General features: G+C 43.0%; 1 protein-coding gene across 1 annotated transcript in view; it reads right to left on the bottom strand.

The window, feature by feature from the left end:
• NETO1 (neuropilin and tolloid like 1) overlaps positions 1-14,254 on the bottom strand; it is a 149,411-nt gene extending 135,157 nt beyond the window's left edge. The window contains exons 1-2 of the mRNA XM_086967440.1: positions 14,225-14,254; positions 13,908-14,136 (exon numbers count right to left, since the gene is read on the bottom strand). Of these exons, the coding sequence (XP_086823566.1) occupies positions 13,908-14,136; positions 14,225-14,254 (259 nt within the window). The remainder of the gene's footprint in view (positions 1-13,907; positions 14,137-14,224) is intronic.
• Positions 14,255-24,709: the final 10,455 nt, after the last annotated feature.

Raw genomic sequence — 24,709 nt, 5'->3', positions numbered from 1 at the left:
TCCTGGGGGGACCAGCATCTCTGGTCTTGTGGGAGTTCCCCACTGGTCCTGGGGACAATCAGAGGCAGAGTCCTTCATATGGATGGCAGTAAGGGGGTTCTTCCTTCCAACTGTCCATGGCATCAGCCTCTAGTTTCAGTGTTCAGCAGAAAAGCTCATACAAGAGAGAATGCTCCCCTTGGACAAGACAGTTTAAGTGGGGGCAGAAGGTGCCAGCTTGGATACACCTCTTGCCTATTCTGATGTGCCAATGGCGGTCTCTCTCCACATTTCTTGTCAGAGGCAACCTCCAAGGCCTGGTCCCCCCCTCCGAGGACAGTGATCACCCGGAAAAGTAGCTCCACTCACTACAAATTTGTGGAAAAGGTCAAAGGTCACCCAAATGTTCAAACTGCCATATCTCAGGCCCCATTGGGCCGATCAAGATGATCTTTTGCTCCAGTTCCAGTGTTCAGCAGTAAAGAATATACACTAGAGAGCTCTTCCCCCTGCACAAGACATTTAAAATGGGGGTGGAAGGTGCCAGCTGGGATGCACTTCTTGCTTATCCCGATGTGCCACATCATCTCTCTGTCCCTGTTTCCACCTTCCTGCATAGTCATCTCGGATACTTCATGATTGTGTCACCCACATGTCCTCTTGGGGTCTTAGCTCCACCCCTTGCGGACATCACTGCCAGGACCTGCTCCACAAAACTTAAAGGAGCTTCCTCTCTGGTTTGGCTCCAGAGGTCTGGACTCCCTCCTTTGTTGAGTGGGCTTGGGCCAGTCCTCTTCCTGGCACAAGATGACAGCTAGCTGATTGATATAGAGCAGTCCACCCTACACCCTTCCTTCTGAGAAGCTGACCTAATTTAGGGTAATATTCAACCTATGTGGGGGGATGCCGTTGTCCCTGCTGCTGGATAGAAAAGTAATTAACCAAGCCCAGCAGGGTGACAACAGGTCTGAGTTCTGATCCTGAGTTGAGCCAAAGAATCATGACATTCCTGGAGGACCCATAAGCTGTACAGAGATGCGTTTGGACTTAACAGAATTGTTATTTTCACACAGGTGGCAGTATACATGGTACAACTCTGGAGAATTTGTCTCAAAGAGAACTGGAGCTGCACCCTAAGGCAGCATTTCCCATAGGATTATAGTGGAGTGTCACTACATCAAACAGTGAAGCACACCGACTATCCCTTAGATATGTACAACCACATTATAAGGCCTATTTCAGGTCACTACCCAACTTTGCATGATCCCTTCTGCACCAGTCTACCTTTGCTCACTTCCTGGACTGAGCACGACAGGAGTTTCCCATGCGCAGCCCTCTCATGTGTGCTAACACATGTGCACACATGTTTATGTGTAACCAGCCACGGGCCCCTTACCCTGGCTGCGTTGCAGTGGCCTTATCTTAAAAAGTAGACACTGGTGGTAAACATGTGCAGTGCATTTTACCATGATCTTACTGTGGGTGAGTCTCGCAAACGATCAGGAGCTATGTAAATGTAATGTAAAAAATTCTTGTAGAGCGCACTTACACCCAGCGGTTTCATGGCGCTACAAGCAGTGAAGAGGCAGAGGGAAACCAGGTGAGGATGAGAGATAGAGGAATTAGTTGGAGGCCTTACAGAACAGATGTGTTTTCAAGAGGGACCTAAAATGAGGGTAAGAAGTGGTGAGCCGAAACTCCAAGGGGAGTGCGTTCCAAAAGGAAGGGGCAAGAAACGAGAATTTACGCCCACCATGTCTCTTGCGTTTGAAGGTGGGAGTTTTGAGAAGCGCAAGATGGGAGGACCGGAGGTTCCGGGGGGAATGTAGTGTTGTAAAAGGGAAGAGATGAAGGCTGGGCCAAGGCCAGCCCGTGCTTTGAAGATCGTACATCCCAATTCAAAATTGCACCGTTCAACAACAGAGAGCCAATGAAAAGTTTTCAATAGTGGGCGAACATGCTGATGCCTAGGCTGGTTGAAAATTAATCGTGCCGCCTGATTCTGGACCAGCTGTAATCGGTTTAGTTGGTAGGCGGGGATGCCTACATAGAGAGAGTTGGCATAATCAAGCCTGGAGATGACCAGGGCAAGTGAGGCCAGGGTGAGGGCCTCTGTGGTGAGGAATCAGGATATCTTACGGATTTTACGTAGATGAAAGAAGCTAGAGGAGACCAACGCATTTATTTGGCTATAGAGGGAAAAGCACCAGGCCACCCTCCTCTCACAAATTATCCATGCATAAAAAAGGGCTGGTTTCAAGAAGGTGTGGGGGAAGATATGCGTGGGTGTACACTTAGACTAACAGCAGTTTGTGGGTTTTTTTTAAGATCATATTACATTGAGAGTTCTGGGACTGCAAAAAAGTAGACATGTTGAAAATGATATTCCCACAGTAGAAGCAGTCTCCAAGAGTTATATTGTTAACACTCTCTTGAAACCATGCCTTTTTTGCTTGAATACTGTGGGTGAGTCACAGGTTATGAGGCTCTCCCACAGTAAAAGGTTGGAAACCAGGCGATGAAAAAGCAAAAAATTCAGATCAGATGGTCAGAACAAGACTCTCACAGCGGTCTAATCACTGATTGTTAGAAATTGGGTTTCTGTTTGGCAGAGGTATACACACTGTCCAAGCAGGAACGGCATTCGTAGTCAAAAAAGTAAGTTAACAACGCACCCTTTATTAAACCGTGCTCAGCCTCTGGTACCTAGGCACAGAGCAGTCAGACTTAACTTTAGAGACAATGTGTAAAGTATTTGTGCAACACTTCAAACAGTATCACTGGGAAAACACCACACAAAGACTCCACACCCGGTTAGAAAAATGAAGCTCACTTTTATAAATAAAACAAGACCAAAATGATAAAAATCCAATAAGAAGTAGAGATATGAATTTTCTAGGAATAAACTGTAAAATAGTGCTGAGCAGCAATTAGAGCTTATTTGGTATATCTGTTCATACCAGACTGGGACAAAGACAAAACTTCAGGCTGACCATGATAGAGCACAGGCCTGTTACAAGGACTCCATAAGGCTCTCTAAACAAAAGTACCCTAATCCTGGTTTGCGCCAACAAAGATGCGGGGTGCAGCCGAGCGATGTGTTGGTGTTCTCCATGCACTAGGGGTGATGCTTTTATTTTCTCCATGCAACTGCTGCGATGCAACAGTTCCAAAGGTGATGCACTGATACCAAGAGTAAACGCCAGCCGCAATCAAGCATTCTGCCGATTCCTCACAGAGGAGAGATTAACTCCCCAGAGATCAATCACGTCGGGATCAACTCCTACTTAGCGCTGGACCGAGCTCATCTACTACCGGCCAGCCTCAACAGCAAGATCGGCGCCTGAGAGACACACACCGGCCTGCCTATCGCGTACCTCCGCTGCCATTGGTTTTCACAGCGGTCTACTCTTGTATTCCCACTGTCTTCAACCCATCTTTGTCCTGAAGATGATCCTGTTTTCTATGGATCGAAATGCCGTCGACACACCAGCGCAATCTTAGGCGCTTCCTCACAAAGTGGTTCATGAACAATGAAATAGAATTGTGATATAACCTGACCTACTGAATTCATCAGAACCACACTGTGATAACTACTCACTGTATATTTCTTTACACCAGTCACGTTGCGCCGTTCACGCTGCTCACACTGTCACCAGAGCTGCTACCTTGGTTTTCACTCACAAACCACGAGCACCTTGTGCCACTTGGGTTAATCCAATTATTTTCATTTATGTACTACAGTGCTGTTATAACTGTATTATCCACCTTGTTTTCCTTACCAATTTTCTTAAAGTTGTTTCTATAAATGATGCCAAGAGCACATACTATAACTAAATAGAGGCTCCTTGTTTTTCCTTGTGGATAATGTTGCTTGCATATCCCTAATATTTGCCTATGAATGATACTAGTTGGGATATCTGTTGTTTATAGTTTTTATGATACCGAGAAGCAGCGGTTCAGAAGAGGATGAGCTGGTTTTCTCAATAGAGTAGAGGTGATGTGTTGATCTTCTCCATGCAGTGGCTGTGATGCGTTTGTTTCAAAGCGACGTTTCCAAAGGGGATACGTTGGTTCAGAGTGTGATGCACCAATCCTGTTCCGACAACAGCGGTGATGCAGCAATTCTGCTCTGGCAGCAGATAATGCTCTATTTCAGCTGGGGAAAAACACATTACACACACTTCCAAGGGTCCAGGACTAGGGTGGCACCACTTGGCAGGGGAGACGCACAGATGGCAGAGTCCAGGTGCAAGGACAGGATGATTGGTTGTGTATTGTATGTCTCTGAGACTTCAGTCGGGAGGCAAGCCAGAAAGGCCTTGGAGTCACTGATTCTAGGTTCAGAGATGCGGGTCCAGTCTTTCTCACTCCCAGGCATGATGGCATCAGGTCAGCAGAGCAAAGCAGGAGTCCAGCACATTGGTAGTCCTTGTAGCAGGTCAGCAGTCCTTCTTCCTGGCAGAGTATCCACAGGTCAAGCAGTGTACTGAAGCTCAGAGGGCACTAGTGGAAACAACTAAATATCCGTAGCCAGTCCTGAGTTTTAAAAGGAACATAATTATTACACAAACATGAATTAATGTCTTCCCCGGAAAGATTCCCCATTTTTCTTGAATATCTGGTTGGTGTTATCTTCTGCTGCTCCTGGCCATACCATTTATATTTCAAAAGAAAAATCAAGTGATGGATAGTCACATATTACTGGCATCTCCACGAAAATATCTTCAATCATTAACATCACAAGACTATGAATTTTATTAAAAGGAGAAGAGCCACAGCCCACAGTGCAGAATTCATTCAGGTTATTTTCAGCTTTAAAGTCACTGATTTTATCATATAGTCAAACGGAAGATAGGGAGGGGAGCATAATTCCAATTCATCTATTTTACCTATAAATATAAACAGGACTTGAAACTGCTTATTCCTATTTTATTCATTTTACCCATCTACATTTTTCTGAATTTCTGGAGACATGATGTTTGTGCGTGTAGGTGTAGGTCCCCTTTTGTACTGGAGCTTCTACAATATTTTTCTTGGGCACCAAGAAAAATTCAAAAATGATCTTGTTCCCACTTCTTGAGATGTTAGTTACGAATTGGCTTTGATCACTTTTCTTCTGAGATAGGTCCAAATTACACTTCTTAGTGATTAATCATCTTGAAAAAATGTGAAATTGCCTTTACCAATATTACAGATCAGCCATCATCTGAAGGTTTACTGACATTAGTCAGAATAAAGTGAACTTGGACTCAATAAGGGAAATGCTATGGGAGATGACTTTTCATTTCTTAAATTTTTTTGCTTTTGAATGTAATTGAAAATAATGACTCTTGCTATCATCAAATGCCCATGGGTTTGTCTTGGCAAACTGAAAAAGCACATATCCTACCTAGTCCTGGTATTTATTTCACATGTCCCATCATCTAATTTTTGAGAGGGTACAGTAAAAGAAAATTAATATAGTAGAAGATTACACAAGCAGTCCTCACAAATTTAACTCAGTGTCTGCGTCTTGATACTTCTAATAATATTGCAGTAAATAATCATATACAGAGAAAAATAAACATTTCCTTTCTTCACATACATATGCACTAAAAACATGATGCACATTCATGGATTGAAACAAAAGTAATCTGGCACGCTCATCATGTTGCCACAGTATGTTGGTATACTTCATCTACCACACTCTAAAGAAGATAGTCGCTAACCAGCTTCACAGATGTTACATCCCTACTGTTTTTTCATTTGCCCAAAGCCCCTCAATATTTGCCCTGTTCTGACACAGATTGTGGGGTCACTGTCCCCAAAGAACCTCTCAAAGTATAGAGCTGGTGCTCTTCAGGGAACCCGTGGTGTATTCTTCGACGAGGCCCCCCCCCCATTTGACTCAATGCCCTAATGACTCGTGGGTGGTCAGCCCTTCCTTCACTTTTTTGCTCACCTTGATTTTGCAAATATATTCTTTTAAGGTGCATAGGTGCTCTTAGGGATAATACCTACTCATCTCATTTTCCAGAATTACGACCAGCAAGTCAATGCAATTGCCCCCTCCCCATGAATTTTTTATTTTTTATGGAAAGTAATTGTGTCACACATTTAGTGATCATGATTTCTATAATGGTTGCAAGCATCGGAATGTGTTCTGAATAGAAGCTCTTTACAATTACCTCTGGTGGACATGCCATTAGCGTTACCCTTATATGAATGCAAACATTGTTTCAATGTATGGATGTTGTGTGTAAGATGAAGGATGACAGAGGACAATCGTGAGAGCTAATGTCACCCTTCTTCTTCCACCTTGATTTGCCTCCAGCTCTATACTGGTGAGTTATCGGTGGTTTCCTGCAAACCCAAGTGTCTGCAAAGCATATGTGCCCAGAGGCACTCAGCCACCAAGATTCACAGTGCATTGGAGAAGGAAAGAAAAATATACGCTTTCAGGAAATTATTCTAAGCTGGTAAATTTATCCCCGCACTATTTCGTTGAAATTTTGAATGTAAGTGATGTTGTGGCACTGATTTACCAAGGACTGCTGCCCTTCACTCCAAGGGTGGGACATACAAGCTGTTGACCTACTCTAGCTAACTGAACACTGACAACTACATAGACCTTTGATGACTTTGCTGTGGTGCTTGCAGAAATATGGAGCTAAAGGACTCTTGTTCCTTTAGGCCAGGGTCCACAAAGTCTGTCATGGAAGTCTGGATCCATGCCAGATTTGTAAGATAACTACATTTATCTAAATGGGGATATGCTAAAAATCTGGCATGGATCCGGCCATCCAGGACCGACTTTGGAAAACCCTGCTATAGGTTAAAACCTTGGAACATTCACAGTTTAAGTTCGGGATTTGACATGTTTCAGCAGTAAATGGGAGAATCTAGCACAATACTGATTTTGTGGAGTTATCAATACCACTTCCCACTTTCACGCTGTGTAGAGATCCGATTGAAAGGCATAGATTGATAACATACACTTCTTGTGGTGCAGAGTGGCAGGACAACAAAAGCAAACTACTCATTCTTCCTAAAGAAGCATGTTTGTTCTCCCAATAATCCCCTAGAAAATATCTAAGAAGAATCTTGAGATTGAAGTTCATGCATCTTTTAAAGAAATTGTGTAGTTTATTGATAGTAGGTGTGCCATAAAACTGCGGATGTTAAGTCTTTGCTATTGTTACAGCTCATATATTTAGATGTAATAAATATTCTACTGCGGTGCAGTAATTAATGACAAGTAGAAGACAAGTAAATCTCTTGGATGAGAGTCAATGAATACTTTTTCCACATACTGTCTTTTAAACTTCACTGTGCTGCAGTCAGTAATCAATTTGTAAAAGAATAAGTGCCAGGGCATAAAGTTTTGCTCAAAAGCCCAAAGCTGCTGCTCTTGAATGTAAGCCGTAAGTAAATACCAAGGCTTCGTTTTACAGAGATGTTTTAAGTCATGGACAAGTGGGCAACGTGAACCCTCACCTCCCAAAGAGCCTCCTGTAAAAGTGAGTTCCACAATCAAAAGCCAGCATCTTTATCCTGCATGTGCCTCCATCCTCTCTCAATATCCACTCTCTTTACCTCATTTGTATCTCCCTCACCTCTATCACAATATTCCCAATATACCTCATTCAGAATTTCCCTCTGCCTTCTCTCGTGATCTAGATCTTCTCTCTGTCACTCTCCATGCATGTATCTATATCTGTAACTCTTGATTCCCTCTCCTGACCAAACTTCTCTTTACACCACATCTCTCTCTCTGTAACTCATTCTTATCCCCATACCTCACTTTTTACATATTATCTCTGTGTCTCTCCTCCATATACTCCACTTTTCATACATTCTCTCTCTATCCATGTCTATACTAACATACCTTTCTCTGCCACTCCCAGACCTTTCTCTACCTCCCCACACCCCTCCCCTCACCTATCTCATCTTTTTGCTACTTTACATCTCCCTCACTTTCTCACCTCTCTAAATCCCACTACCTCTCTCTCGCTACCTCACCTCTCAATTTACCTCACCATTAGTTTGATAGCTCACATCTCCACTTTCTTTCGCTTTACCATCACACACACATGCACACACACAAGAACACTCACACACATACACACACACACGTCATCTAACTCCTACCCCTCAACCATCTCTCAGCCTTTCACTATAAATGTATCATCCTATCTCTTCCTCATTTTAAATCCTACAACTCTACCTCTGTATAATCCTTTCCTCTCTTAATGTGTCATGCATGTATCTCAACTTCCTCTTTTTGCTCTACACCACATTGCTCTTTTTACCGTTACCCCACTCTTCCTTTCTCTCTTCCTTACTAATATTTTTCCCTGACTCATTCTTCTGTGCCTCTTCTCATGTTGCTCATCCTCTAACTTTCATTTCTGCTTTTCAATAATTTCCATATCTATGATTATCTTCTGCTGCCTTTATCGCTCTATTATTCACCTCTTTTTTTACATTACATGTCTGAATTCCTTAGCCCTTGTGCTGCTCCTATGTCTCTCCAAACATTTCCTTTTCCCTATTGCTATCTCTCTTTACCTCTCTACTGCACTGTAAAGCCTTACCAATTTATCTGCCTCACTTTATGTGTGTCTTCCTCTGCCTACCTCTCCCATTGTTCCTCTTGACTACCTCATATTTCTCTATTTACTTCACTTCTCTCCCTACCTCACATATTATTCTATATTACCTCTATCATCACCCTCTCCAAGCTCTACTTTATTTCCCTTGCTATACTGTTCTCTTTATGTCTCCCCCATCACTTGAATCCTACCCGTTTACATTTCTCTTCCTTAGGAGGGTCACACTTAGCCGTCCAGCTATAGAAGTGCACATGTATAAAGAGTAAAAGAAAGAGAAGGCAGAGAACGGAAAATTAGGAGAAAGATATTAGATTTTAATGCTGAAACTCCTCACTTTGTGCTTTAATTTTCATTGCTACAGCAAGAACGCCAACTGTGAAGGGCGATTGTTGGACCTGGTCCTCTTTGCAGGGTCATCCCTAAACTTTTTGACTTTCTCCTAACCTTTTTTCTGACACAGTGTTGATGGTTTTAGGACTCTGAGCACTCTACCACTGCTGTGCAAAGTGTGTGTGTCCGTCCCTTGTAAAGTGGTATCTCATATACCCAGGGCTGGTAAATTAAATGCTACTGGTGGGCTTGCAGCGCTAATTGCGCCACCCACCAAAGTAGCCTTTCAAACCTCTCCCAGGCCTCTGCCATAGCAGGGCGTGTGTGCGCAGTGTTACTGCCGCTAGGATGTGGCACCTAAAGTGTGTGCCATGTCCGTGACCCCCCTTTTACTACATATCAGTCACCCCTAAGGTAGGTCCTAGCTAGCCCTATGGGCAGGGTGCATTGTAGGTAAAAGATAATACATGTACGTTAAGTGTGTGACATGTCCTGCTAGTGACAAACAGCCATTTTGGTTTCTCACTACTGTGGGGTTGCCCTCCCAAAGGAATGCATTGGGGATTCCCTGATAAGTGTTTCAGTGGAAATTCCTGATATGAGCGGATCAGCGTGGTCAACGTATGTTTGAAATAGTAATAATAAAGGCTACGCAATGGTGTGCGCAGATTTATTAGAACTATTTTAGAAATTACACTTTTAGAAGTTGGCATTTCTGTGTGCTATGTGTCTGCCTGACAGTTGTGAATTGCATGACTGGCTTTTTAGTGACAGGGGCTGGTGAGGTGTGTGTGGCTCCAGGAGGGGTAAGGTGAGTTAGCACTAAGCTGAATGGGACATCTGCATTTGGAGTGGTGGGAGGAGAAGTCCCTAGTCCCTGAATAGGATGGTGCCTGCCCTAATGAATGCTTTCTCTGCCCCCCTGTGGTGTGTCTGATGATGAGCCCCCGCCTGAGGGGAAGAGGAGCCTTGTAAACAAAGTGCTCCAATTCCCTCCTGAACCAGTTGCATCTGGTTCCTCCAAAGCCCTGTACTGCAGACAAAGGACATTGTGATATAAATATAGGGGATGTGACCCCATGAAGGGTGTGCTTACTGGAGCTGGACGGACACACTGCCATGAGGAACCGTCCTGGAATCCAGCTGCAGCTTCCTGGGGGTCCCTGCATGTTGGCCTACCTGGATTTGCCATGCTGGGGTGTCCTCAGCCCCAAGGACTTTTTATTCCTGGCTCAGCTTACCCCAGGAACTTGGAGGGGCTTAGCGCCTCAAGAGTGTTAGAATCTAATTGCCCAAGAGGAGATTGAGGAGCTGACAGTGTGCAGCGCGCTGCTGCAGTGATATAGAGGGAATCCCGACGTGGGGATTCCCCCAAGCTGCCGGTGGGAGCGGGTGCCCACCCCGCATTGCACCGCATGAAAATCACCGCTCAGGGCCGGACCGGTAGTCAGGCAAAGCTGCCTGGTCATGGGCGGAATTGTGGCCAAGAGGAAGTACCAGCCGTAAGTGAGGCGAGAGGAAGCCTCATGTTGGGCCAGACTGCTGCCACAGAAGAGAAGCCAGGCAGGAGCCTTCCCCTTACTGGCAAATGCACCGCCACAGCAAAAGGGAAGTCAGGCACTGAAGGCCTGGCTGGAGGCGGAGCTCTTTGTGCTGAGGAAGGCCCTGCAGGTGCCACTAGGAGATCGAGGCAGATCGGGAGAGGTTCCGATAGTGGGATGGGGCCAAGGCACAATGTCGGTCCTGCCTTCACCCTGAGACTGGTGGAGGCAGAGAGAGCAGCGAGGAAGAACCCAGTGAGTGGGGACATTCTGCTGTTTTAACAAAGTCCCGGAATAGGGCTGGGGTCCATTTGTTAAGAGTCCAGGTGTGGTGCCAAACCCCTTTTCTCATAGCTTCCCCGCCGGAAAGTGGACAGCTGCAACAGGTGGTAATTGGGTGAGCAAGGCTCCCCGAGGCACATCGTCGTTGCCTGGAGTTGGGTGGGTGCTCGCTAGGCACTAGATGCGGCAGGGTCGGTTCTGTTTCCTCAGCTGGGCTGCCGTAGGGGGCAGCTGAAACATGGGGCAAGTTCGACTTTGGGAGAGTCCCAGTGGGGACCCAGGAGGCAAAGTAGTGCCTGCGCCATTATTCCTTTGGGGGCAATTTGTGTTCCAGAAGGAGGGAGCGAGGTGCCCTCCTCTGCCCCAGCATATTGCGCACCTGGGTTGCCCTGACATTCTGGACATAGGGCATTTTAGCCCCCAGTGAAAGGCCTGTTGGTCTGGGGTCAGTTGCTAAGGTGATGTATGCACCTGGTCAGTATCCTGTGGTACACTGCTGATTTGTGCGGAATGTGTTATGCCTAATGTGATGTTGCATAATGTGTTTATGCTGATGTCTAATGTCATGCTATGATATTTTAGGATGGTGCCTATGGTGTAATGTTTTCATGTTTAGGAGGTGGGCCTATTGAGTTTATGCCTAATGTGATAATGCAAGAGGTCATTATTGTACTAGTAGTTACAGGTTGTGTTTTATGTTTATTACCTACTTTCTGATGGTTCTGACTGTGGCCCGATTGGCCCGGTTCCTGTATATAATCCCCTGTGAATATGGCCTAGTGCCAGTTGGTACAGTGTAAATGTGTGATTATGTTTCTAATGTGTTTCTGATAATACAAAGGCTATTTTTGATGTAACCTTGTGTTGAGTTTCTTTTGTAGTGTGCCTAGTGTGTTGCTGCTGTTTGAGTGGGGTTGCGCAAACGCTTTACATATTGCCTCTGGGATAAGCCTGACTGCTCGTGCCAAACTACCTAGGGGGTGAACAGGGGTTATCTTCAGCGTGTAACTCCCTTGTCCTGACTAGAGTGGTGGTTTCTTCCTGGCTTCAGCGCAAACCTTAGCCAACCAGAAATTCCATTTCTAACAGGGATATATTTGTGATTAAAAATATTGTGCAACTAAAGATACAATTGAAGCACTATGTGAATAAATCTGTTTTATTTTAGTATTATGCTTTAGTTCACTATATATCTAACAAATTACCCATAGGATGTTGTTTCCTCCGAATGGAGTAACAATCTGATTATTTGCTGAATAAAATGTTGTTGCAAGTAAAACAAGAATTTGTAAATCTATTAGTTTTCACCTTATAATGAGAGTGCTAAGCTATGAGCTTTGCCAAAATGTGTCTCTAAAGTATTGTTTGAATAAAATATTAGCAAAAAAATCTAAATACTTGAGGAAAAACAAACAATTCTTATGGTATTTCAAAACTATACTCTGTAGTCAATGTTTTCAATGATTTTAAATGGCATGGTTTATTTTTCAGTTATATTTCACTAAGGAAATTCTGAATAGACCTGAAAATGAAATGTGGGAAAGTAAAGAGAAATGCTTCCCACAGCCTAAATTACCTTTCACAAGACTCAGGAATAGCTCACCTGCAGTATCCCAGGGAGCAGATTTCTGACTCACTAAAGAAGAGTCATGCCCTGTACACCTTCTGCCTCCAACTGATTGCATCAAGTGGTCCTTCCCTCAGCATCATAAACAGCCTTTGTATGCTGAAGTGTATATTTAAATGCCATATGTGTAATGAAGGCGGTATAACACAGTATACAACGTTTAGCACGCATTTTTTACCACGCACTACCATTACAACGCAGGCATTATCACGCATACCATTACAATGCATTGTGCTGGGGGGCGCTCTAGGATAGGGAATACGTTTAATTTTATATCCAACACCTTCCCTAGTGTCCACGGGGATTGGAGTTGGAATATAAAATTATACTTACCACTATCCAGCACCTCAAAGCGCTATGCGTTGTAACGGTATTCGTTGTAAATACCGCGTTGTAAAGGTATGCGTGGTAATAGTATGCGTGCTAACGTCATACATCCATATAACACAAACCACATTTAAAGTATGATCTACAGCCATATACCAGTAAAACTGTCTCTGCTGCTGTGCTTTTACAGACAAGCTTGGAGGGTGGGGACCAACATACTGTGGGGAATATTGTTTGAGGGGTTAACGGGCACATAAAGGAGAAAACTTGAAATGCATGCACGCACTTGGAGGGCTAAAAGAAAAAGAGCAAAGTAGCCCCTAAATGAAAGTAGTGGAAGGATAAAAGTTACATTAAGAGGATCATTAAGTGTCTATGCTCCAGGAGCGAGGCAAACACAAGAAGAGGAAAGGTAAGTCATTGAACAAGAAGCAAGCAAACGAGAGTGGCAAAAAGCAAACCAATTGTTAGCAAAGAGTGGACTTTTAGCCCATTGTAAGCTCACAATAGAAGTTTCGCCACCATACCGTTTGGGCTGTCTGGTACACTTGACTTATAATTCTAGATCTAAACTCCAAACTAAATAGCAAACGTCTAGATCTAAACTATAAAAGAAATGGATTTATTGAAGCTTGTTTAAACTTGTTTTGCATTAGGAGGGCTTGAATGAGCCAAAAACGGGTCATAAATTCAAGCTTACTCCAAAAAGGATGCCCCAAAATGTATTTTGCTCAGGGCCCCTCAAATCCTTAAGATGTCACTAGTATAGTCTTGATTCCTCTTCATGCCTCTTTAATCCATCACCAGACATTCTCTGTCCCTTCATATCACTTTTGCAGATTCTTGCTTCCTATGTTGTCACAATTGTTTCTTCTTTCCCCCTTGTGTCTTTTTCTCTCTCTTGCTCTGGGTCAAAGTCTGATGAGGAAAATAAATGCTGCTCTACAAAAAAATGGTACTGGTGGGCCCCACCTGCAACCACTGGCAAATGAAACCCACACAAAATGCCTGAAAAGTGGATCAGATAAAAGTGTAGTAAAGACAGCCGGTCTAAAGCGAGCATTTTCTTTCTGGAACTGAAGTGCGAAGGAATATCAGAAACAACAAGAAACTCGCCTCTTGGCAATTTTCAGAATGTTTACGGTTTAGCACTGCAAACACTTTTCACAACACTCAATCTGTTGCTATAGCGAAGACCAAGAGGAGGCTCGCCGCGAGACTTACGTTCTTGAAACGACGTGAAGAGCATCTGGAAACGGCTGGTCCGGCTTCCCTCGTCTGCCCACATGCGGATTACGCCAAGTCCAGTGCGCAGCATCACGTCATTTGCCACGGTGCTGCAGAATTTAGCTTTTAAATCTTCCACTGAGCTGCTTCCGTCGTAGACAGCAACAAAATTCCTCTTGCATTCGTTCGAATTCTGCATTTCATAGTCCAAGAAACGTAGGTAGATCTATAAAAAGAAAAAGAAAGCTCCTGAATGTTTGAGAAGTGGTGGTTCATAATTACCCCAAAAGAAGAGTTTTTAACATGCAGTTTACTTCGGCTTTCTTTGTTGTACATTCATTCATTTTATGTTCCACAATTGTGGCTCTTTAATACCACTTGTGGCAAATCAATTCTACGTAAATGAAGATGAGAATTGAGTCTTTTATACGAAATAAAAAGCTTTGACATTGTGCATCTTAAGAGTTATACAATGCTTTAAGAATGGAGTTTGTGCTGCATCACATGGGCAAACCACCTGCTCATTTAATTGATGTAACAGTAGAAGATTTCTGTCACACCAACCTCTTAGTAAGGCACAGTTTTTCAGGGCCCTCAATTTTAGCCTTCTTTCAATAATAAATAGCAACATTTGTTTAAAATAATATTTAAAAAAGTAAAGTGCAAGAGCCAAACCTTTCTTTAAGAGGCTGCAGCCAGCACTTCCAAATGTTGCCTTTCTGAGTTGCAAGGCCAGGTAGTTTTGAGTCCACAGCTTGACTCCTTTTTCACCACCACCCGCTTTCAGCCTCTTCATCTAATTTCTTCAGGTTCTTTTCATCCATACTTTGGGCCCTATTTATGAGAAACTAATGCAGCGGGGTGCCACAAGTCATTTTGCTGCACTGAATTAGTTTTGAAGCACAGGGATGCAACATATTTAAATCAGTATGTTGCAATTCTGTGCTTTTCCCTGCGCTGGCGCACAAACTGCTGACATGAGCCAGCACAAGCACCTTTGCACCATGGTGCAAGGATGCCTGCGTCGTGGGGAAATTGTTTTTGTGCAGGAAGGGATACAAATTGAGGTGCTTTCCTCTTCAAACGTGTGCTGTAGAATGCAGCACGCTTAGAAGGAGGAAAAAAACGAGAATACATGAAAACATTCTGATGCATTTCCAGATTTATGATTGCTCGTATATCTGGAAATGCATCAGTGGACATGGGTGTTGTGTGGGAACACCCACAGCAACACCCATGTCACGAACCCTAACACGCAAAGTGTTGCGTGAAAAGGGGCGATATTTACAAGCAGACGTGAAGCCACCCAGTGCGTCACGCAATGTGACGCAGCAGCAACGCAAGGGCCTTGTAAATAATCCCCTCCCTATCATTATCGGTCTTCTTATTTGTCTTCCTTCCTATTTCATCATTTTATGAATTTCTCTTTCGGTCTCTGTCACAGTCTAATAATGAAATATAAGCCCCAACCCGAAAAGAAAATGAGTGTCGGGGCCCTATGCCTGAAAGCGCTCAACCCTCCAACCCCAAAAACATAAGCAATGCCTCTAATGTTATCTTTGTGTGACACATAATAGGAGTGCGCAAAATGTGCGGAAACAGATCAAACTTTAAGAAGTTAAATTTTTCTTAAGTACACGAAATGCAAATCCAGCATTATTCAATATAATTTATTGTGAAATGCGCACTTGTGTTTATTTTGGAAGCAAGAATGTTTTTGCCCTAAAAACAATAGCACACAGTCTTTGCAAACAGCAGCCGCTCGCATTCAGGTTGTTCACTTTGCGCGGGATGTACAAGCATTAGGAATACCCATTTCCGAATTGTGATTCTTTCCAAATCGCAATTAGGAAAATCGGTATTCCTAATATATGAAACTCATTGAATTGATTTAGGTATTACCTGTGGGTGACAAATCAAGCTACCTCATAAATATTAATGAGGTACGTCGCAGTTTATATTCCATTAGAAATCCCAGCAATAACAGGGATGGTGGCCTGCTGAGGATAGCAGACCACCATGTCTGTGATTGCCTTTTAATAAAGGAGTCTTTTCTTATTTTTAAATTCATCCCATTTTCCTTAAAGGAAAATGGGATGTGTTTAAAAAGAAAAAAATTAAACCTCGGAGGTTCATTTTTTAAGAGAAGGCGTGGCTCATGGCATTTACATTCTCAAATGGGAAGGGGACCTTTGGGAACCCCTTTCCCTTTGCGAATGGGTTACCACATGTTTAAAACCGGTGGTAAATCATTATTGTTTTGTGACTGGAATTCGGTGGCAAAACAGTAATGCATAGCATACCAATTTGGTTTTTGGAATGGGCGCCCTAAACTCACCACTTCCTAATTCCGAAATGCATATGTAAAATGCAATTCGGTAACAAGTTACAGAATCGCATTTTACAATTCGTACATTTGAAAAAGCATTTTTCCAGTCGCAAAAAGCCCAATTCTGAGTGGGACCGGAAAAATGCCTTGCACTTCTGGATCATTGTTCCCAAGCTCTTGTGGTAAAAGTTTGCCATGAACATTGTATAATTACAGGGTGTAGTTTAATACCATTATTCAGGGAATTTCAAGAAAGAAGTGTAATATGAAATTACCAAAATTATGTACGATTATACCTGGGTAAATAAAATTTTACCCAGGCCTAGAAATAAGACCAACTTCTCTCACCCTGAAAAAGTTGTAGGTCTTGCCACTTTTCAGTGGACTAACTGGAATTGAAATGCATCAATGGCACAAGGTATAACATTCAATGTGACTGAAACTTCGGCTTCAGAACACTCAGTAACACCCAAGGTGACTTAGAAAATCATTTTCATCACACTTCAGAAAAATGCATTTGCGCATTAGTTAAATGCTGTTGCCCAGCCCAAGCAACGCAAAATACATTATAGTTTTTGATTTATGACATCAATGTTAATCAAAAAGAACACTTAATTACTGGAACAATCCAGCCAATTTCTATCGTATTTCAGATTTGAAAAACCCACATTCATATCCTCCAAAATCAATAAATTAGCTAATGTGCTACAATATTCAAAATCTAAAATGAATCATGACTAATTGCGCATTTAGCAAATGTACTTTTCATAAGCGCCCTGATCATAAAAGGTCTACGCTTGACCAGATGCTCTAGTGCTGAAGACCTGTGACAAGCATTCTATACAGTTGCGGCACAATAGTGACAAAAAAGATCATGTTCATTCAGCGTTACAGTTCACTGTGGACACATTAGCCCCCCAGGTAAGTGAAGGCCTTGGTCAGCCTGACGAAGAAATACAATTGATGAACGGAATGCAGAACAAATCAACACATTCACCCCCGGTCAAGCGATCTGGGTTAAATCCACCATTCTTTTGCTCACCATACCACACCAGTTTAGAGCTAGCCTTATGTAAATCAGTCTTGACCCTGTGCCTCATGGGAACAGTCCAGCCGAACTGCCTAGCCAGGTCCTCCCTGGACCACAAACAAGCATCCTAGGACCGGTTTCGGGATTTCACCCCTCATCAGCCAGGAAGCTTGAATCAAGTGGCACAGTGAGCTCGGGACCCACTATCTGGGCATACCAGGCGCACTTAGGGTGAGAAAGTAAAAGACACACAACTGATGGACGGAATGTAGAGCAAATCAAAACATTCACCCCCAGCCAAGAGATATGGGCTAAATCCATCATTCTTTTGCTCACCATGCCACCCCAGTTTAGACCTAGCTAAATGGAAATCAAACTTGACCCTCTGCCAGCCTGCCAGAAATTTCTGTGCCTAAGGTGCATCAGGCTTCCAAGCTCCATGGTAACTCCAAGTAACAGGAGGGGGTATCAGCTACTCAAAGTAGCCAAAATCTCCAGGTGACATCAGGGGAAAATATGTGTTGGAAACAATGTAGAAACACCACTTCTTGCATTATATTCTCCAAAATCCCATAATCTGACATTTGTTTGTCCCTCTCTCTGGAGTTAATGATTCTCTTAATACTGGTAACACCATGGTATAAGGACGATTATAATGGCACCACTTTGTGGCCAGCTCATATTGTGGCCCTTGGATTAAAAAGAAGCATGAAAAACATTGACATAGGCAATAGTTTTTCTGTTCACGGTAGAAAACAATATCATGCTCAATAAATGTGTTTTTATTCAATAGTTGAAAACGTAGTGCAGCAAGATGAGCTGTTTTGACTGTCCTAAGCTGTTGCTAAAGCTGTTTATTTCGGAAGCGCTGTTTTTACAAATGTAATCACAGTGTTTGAGTAACAAGGGGCCAAGAGCCTAAATATAGAATAGGAATGAAGAAAATCTTGTAGGGCTCCAACTGTGTGGCAGAATGAAGAGAAGAAAAGTACATTAAATGGGTCTGATGATCTCTACCTGCCCTTATTCTCTTTTTATGTATATCTTTTGTAATATTTTGGAGAAAAAAAACATACCTGAAAACTGATAAGGGCTTTCAGGACGGTAATGTTTCCTGCATGATATACGGATATGTATGCTTATCTTGAGTGTCTGACTGCACATGAAACTGTTTTGCAGATTTTTGTTTCGTCCCAAACGGCACACTAAGTGAGCATGTGAAATGAGGATTAGGCCTGCCCCTTGTAAAGCCAAGTCCCAGAATGTTTTCTCTGACCTAGAAGAGTGCATCAAGCATACCCTCTAGAGGGACAAGGAACTATTGTCCATTTTGTGTGTTGTGTTGACAAACAGAAGTGGTGGAAGTGTAAGAGTTTGGAGGATGGATATTCCTGGCTAGACCCTTTTGGTCAGACCAAAAGGAGTGCATCCTACTGGCTCACTCATGTAAAATTCCAATAGAATGAGCTAACCAGAACCTTACAGTGCTACTTCATCTATATATGATGATTGCATTTGTGGTATGTGTGTTAAATCAAGACTCCATATGTAGTTTGAGTATGGTGCTGCAAATAGTGGTGTAAGACTGTCAATCTTAGGGTGGTTTTCCCATAAAGGTTGTGCCTTACTCCTCTATTATTATTGATCTGGTTTTTGTTGATATTAGAACCAGTGCTAAAGTGCATGTGCGTTCTCATTTAAACATGGTGAAAGTGGACCCCACCCAATTGGCACCTTTAATTTACTTATAAGTCCCTAGTAAAGTGGCACCGCATATACCCAGAGCTGCAAATTGATTACTACACATGAGCCTGCAGCACTCATTGTGCCACCCACTTAAGAAGCCCTTTAACAATGTCTCGGCCCGGCCATTGAAGCCTGTGCGGGCAAATTACACTGCCATATCGACTTGGCAAAATAAATCTTTTGCCAAGCCTAATTCTTGAATTTTAATATATATATATACATCACCCTAGAGTAGTCTGTAAACAGTCCATAGGGAAGAGTGTAGTGTATTTAAAAAGTTGGACATGTACTTTTAGCTTTTAACTTTCACATGTCCTGGCAGTTAAAACTGTTACATTTGATTTTCACTACAGCAAGGCCTACTTTCTACTAGGATAACAAAGGGCATTTAGGGGTAGTAAAGGTAGGATTCCTAACTTTGCTACTCCTAAATGCACTTTGTGAATTCCAAAAGTCGTAAAGTTAGGGTTTTGTCTTCAGATTACTTTTGTGAATCGGGCCCCACAAGTTTGGTGTATAAAGAAATGTAATTTAAAACCCTCTCTAATGGTAAAGTTGGATTTTTGTCAACATTTTAAAAATGCTACTTTTAGAAAGCAGGATCGGCCATCTCTGACTTGATGGGCAGAGAAGCTGTCACCTATCACACTTGCACATCACAAAGGCTCTGCCTGACCACATTCACAAGGGTTTGACCCTAGTCTTTTGTGACCTTATACAAGCTGGGGCCAGGGCAGGTAGGCAGGAAATTCCAAACACCTATGTGTTGGAAACCCCCAGAACCTTTTCCTACTTCAAAGTTGGAATCAGATATAAATAATGGATGCTCAGATTCAACTCTTCAGTGTGCCTCTCGACCTGTGGAAGACTCAGCTAGACTGATGGACTTCTTTGAAAAAAGGACTGCTGCTCTGTTGCCCTGCTGCCATGCTGCCCTGCAGTCCTAGCCACTGAGCTTGTTCTAACCTTCACTGCACTTTTCTTTTGGTGATCCCAACATATAGAATTTTTTATGTTTGTGTTGTCTTCCCCTCCCTTTGCTCCACCCCGGGCATTGGTCTGTGCAAGGATGTATTGAAGCAAGCCTGATGATAAAGCATGTCACAATTTTGTGAGGGCAGTATTTTTTCACAAAGCTAGTGCCACATTTGGATTACAATTCCCTACTCCTCCGTGTGTGTTATAGGTGCTCTGCCACCCCAACTGTGGCCATGTGGGCAGTACTGATGCAGCATGATGCATCTCCTTGCGGCCACTTCAGAACCACTGCAGTGCAGGACCTTGTATCTTAGCCAATAGCGTCCACTGAATTACCACTGCTCAACTCATCCTCAATGCAGGTCTTTGCATCACAAGCCCCTCATCGACGTCACCATTCAAAACAACGTAGGACATTGCATCACAGTCCCACAGCTTCTTCAGAACCACTGCTGACGTATCCTCAATGCCGGACTTCACATCGCAAGGTCCTCATTGACAGTCTCCTCGACGATGGCGCAGGACTCCTCATAGTAGCCCCACAGCTCCTCATAACTGCTATTGTGTGACGCATCCTTGACATGAAGTGTTGTAATTCTCTGCAAAGCAGGATTTAGGGTACTTTGTTCAGTTGGCCTAACTTCTGCTTAAGCAGGGTCTGGTGGCTTAGTGGACAAATGCGTCCACTGTAGGGGTCAGCGTTTAGCCTAATGGTCACAGGCTCAAATCCAGGTGGGTCCACTCAGCCTTTCATCCTTCAGCTTTCGATGAAGTGAGTAACATTGTGTTAGGTAACAATACACATCTGTTGTTCAGCACCAAGATACCCACAGGTGACTGTGTGCTTTACAAATACACATGTTGTGTTGTTCCCTGCATCTGGCCCATGCTCCTTCACAGCCTGAACTTGTGACTTTGTCCTGGTCTTGTGCAACCAGCCAACCACATTTGACACTTTGCATTCCTAGGCACTACTTTCACTTAAAAGTGCATCTCCCTAGGTCTACTGATTAACATTTTTCTCATTTTGTTCTCCAATAATTTTTCAAATTATACTTATTTTTCTAAGTTCGTTTGGGACTTTTTCTTGTTTTGTGTTTTCACTTTATTACTATTTGAATATGTGCTTAAGTACTTTACATATTGCCTCTAAATTGAGCCTGACTGCTTTGTGCCAAGCTACCAAAAGCTTAAGCACAGATTAATTTGGGGTTTACTTGTGGCTTCACCCTGACAGAAATTGTGGCCGATGCTTGAGTAGGGGTTTACCCCCTCAATTAGTAACTACATTTCCAAGACATAGGATACATTTTGGATGTCTTTCATTTGGTATGTCACAAAATAGAGGGTGGATACAATTTTCCTAGAGAGTAGAAGTGTATTGCCTCTATTCCTGTGTCTTGAAGGTGGAGATTCAGACACTGAAGTAAGGAAGGATGGAGACTTGTCTTAACCATACACATTCTACCAGGGCCTTTTAGCAAGGGATTACTGAATAGTTTCCTGATCACAGCCATTTAGTGGGTGGCAGCAGTGAGGGATGTATAGTTGAATTCTGTTATTAAAGGTGAGCATGTTCCTAAACAGAGCCTGCCCCTTTGTTTGCACCTGATTATCACTACACAAAGGCTGATGACATTCAGGTACAGGGATCTTAAAATGAATTGTGCCCTTGTTGAGAATATGCCTTCTTGATGCAAGTATCATAACTTCCTACTATGAGAGCCATCAACTTGCACCACAGCCAGAAAATGTTATTTGAAAAGGTTTCCTCCCAAACGTATTCCTAATGAGAGTGGACCCACTTTCAGTATCTGGAAAATACATATAAATGCGGGATCCAAACCATCCACTCTGTTTCAGTTCCAGTTCGAGGCCCTTCTTGACTAAGGAAAGGGGTGCTCTTCGGAGTACTGGAATAGCTCCTGTGCATCTAAAGCTGGTGTGGCTGACAGCCTGACACTCAGAAGTGAAACAGATATATTTATTTTTCAAGCTCTCTTAAGATTTTTGAAAATCTCTTAATACACTAATACTTATTACCGCTAATACTATATGCCTCCTGTGAATTTTCAAAAACAGCCCTGGTGTGATGTATCACTATCTAATCTATCTAATGGTTCATCGCCAAGATTCAGGTATAAATGTTAAATATTGTGAACAAGCTGCCATAAACATTTCCAGGTCCGCTATTTGTGCAATATTTTTAAAACATTGCTATGTCAACATCTTAAATAGGGGATATGGGGTGAGGTGCACAAAGGCATTTTGTGTCTTTAACAGGTCCGTTTCACAAAATTGGGCCGTTTCTGACTTCAAAAAGGCCTTTTGGTATGCAACAAAACCAAACTGCGACTTGAACTTTGGGTCTGCAACTAAATGCCAAATTGGCATTTGAAAGGGACATGTTTAGGGTGTCTCTTCCAAATACCAATTCAGAATGAAATGTATAAAACCTTTGCAACTAAAATCTTTTACACTGCTGTATGTACATCATTGATATGTTCTTTTAACTATTTTTATCTTATGTATGATTTTAGGACGTATTTACGGTAATGTTTATTGACCACATTCTAAATAAACAAATGTTTGACTGACTGACTAAAATCTGGTGGCAAAACATCCATATTTTACTGCCTAAACAGATGGAGTAGTAACCCATTCGCAAGCTGGAATAGATCCCCTAAACACTGTGAATTTTGAAAAAGTATGCTTTATGAGTGGGCAGTGGCCATTCTCAAAAAACTATGTTAGTTTAGCTTTTTATTTTTTTTTAAAACTCATTAGTATGGTGGGTGGACTTTTTCCACCCACCATAGCCCCGGGAAATGGGACCGCTCGCAATGCGTGCGCCGGTCCCGCACCTACAATTAGGATGCGCCCGCCACACTTGCGGTCGCATCCCACATTTTTAACATTCCGGCGGGCAGCGTTAAAAGCACCGCCCGCCACAATGCCACAAATGCAGGTTGTGCGTTTCAATGCACAATGTGACAGGCACTGCGCGGTGCCTGCCACGTTGTACATTGAAATGCAGGGGGGTACCATAGGTACCCCCCATGTGCACCCACCACCCCCCAGAATCCCTCAGGGTCCGCTACGGGCCCACAATGTTGAAGACTGCAAGCCTTTCCGTGGCGGCAACGGCATGTCCCCCCATGCAAACTAATATGGATGGGGGTGTCTACCAGACACCGCCACTATATTAACAGCTTTTCAGCCCCGTCGACTCATTGATGGGGCCGAAAACCCACGGACGGTCTATCCGTTTGCGGGGTCCACCAGCCATAGTAATGTGGCAGCGGGAATTTGCATGGGCGGGAGAATATGTCGGGTGGATCGGCCACCGCCATGCGGGCGGTGGCAATCCGCCTGACATACCAATGGGTCCCATTGTGTTTTCCTTCAAGGTAAAAGAGCTGCATGTAAAACAAGCATTTGCAATCCAATAGGTCTTGCATTTGCGAGACTTAGAACAATTGCTTGTGTAAATAAAATGTGGACGCCATGCCCAAACATAAAGTACAGCGCCAGTGGACATAAAAGTTACATGCTTAGCGGTCTGTGATGCAGCCATCTTGGTATTTAAAAAAAATCAACATAAAGCGTGGCATTCATGTTGCAACTATGAAAGCAGGCGCCATAATGGAGGCTCAAAAGCATGGTGTGCCATGCTGGAAGTGCTTGGCAACATGACAAAAGTAAAGAAAAAATGTAGGGCAGGGGGAATGGGAGGGGGGTAGAAGATATAGTACTTCATAACAGCGGACTTCCAATAGTTAATGGAAATCAATCTGTAGTTGAGCGGTGCTCCTGAGCAAGAAAATGGAAGTGATGTATCGGATTGGAACACAATTAGGAGGCTGCAAAGAATAGCAACTCTGAAATCAACCTATGGTAAGCAGCAGATGGGATTACAGTCTGTATAGTGAATACAACATGTGCTGCATTCAGCGTATGCATGCGGACGCTACACCTAAAAGAAAACATTTTCTTTAAACGCAATTATGGACATGCTGGTCTACTGACCCCAGAAAGTTACCATATGATGGCTGTGAGTCGTAGTGGGTTGCAATTTATGATCCACTTCCTTAATATTCATGAGGTAAGTCAAATTGAGAACCACTATAGTTCAGTATTATGCAAACTGATGATTCAGTGTTTAGAGAATTTTCGATCAGTGATTTGCACAATTGCATGGAGTTTGAGAAAGTTCGGCAGGTTAGGCAGTCCTTGTCTTGCTACAATACCTGTTTTGTGAACTCATCTAGATTTCATATAAATAATATTGGTGAAAAAGGAGATGGTGTGTGACTGGATTGGAGCAACAGGATGGGAAGCTGCCCGATTCGATCATGCTTCATTTTGCAACCATGGAATGAACTAATTAAATGTCTCTATTTGCCTTTAAAATGTGTGTATGTACCTGTTTCATAACCAAAATGTAAGATTAAAGACTGGGCAACTAACTTCGGGTCTAATTGCACACCTGCAAATTCGATAAAAACACAGAATGTTCAAAGTACCCAGGCCCAGATTTACATAGAATTTACGTAGAAGTCAAACAACGCAGCACAGCACAGCATGTAAAGTTACTTGTCTGTGTTGCATTAAGGGAGTGTTTGCGTGCTGCAGAATGCATTACACATGCAAAGTAGGAAAAATGAGTAAAAAATGAAAACATTTCTCATTACTACGCCTGCCTCGAGCAGGGCC

The sequence above is a fragment of the Lissotriton vulgaris genome, chromosome 4_1 (assembly GCF_964263255.1).
Source record: "Lissotriton vulgaris chromosome 4_1, aLisVul1.2, whole genome shotgun sequence".
Classification (NCBI taxonomy): domain Eukaryota; kingdom Metazoa; phylum Chordata; class Amphibia; order Caudata; family Salamandridae; genus Lissotriton; species Lissotriton vulgaris.
The sequence above is the reverse complement of the archived record's forward strand: the minus strand, read 5'-3'. Positions and strand labels throughout refer to the sequence as shown.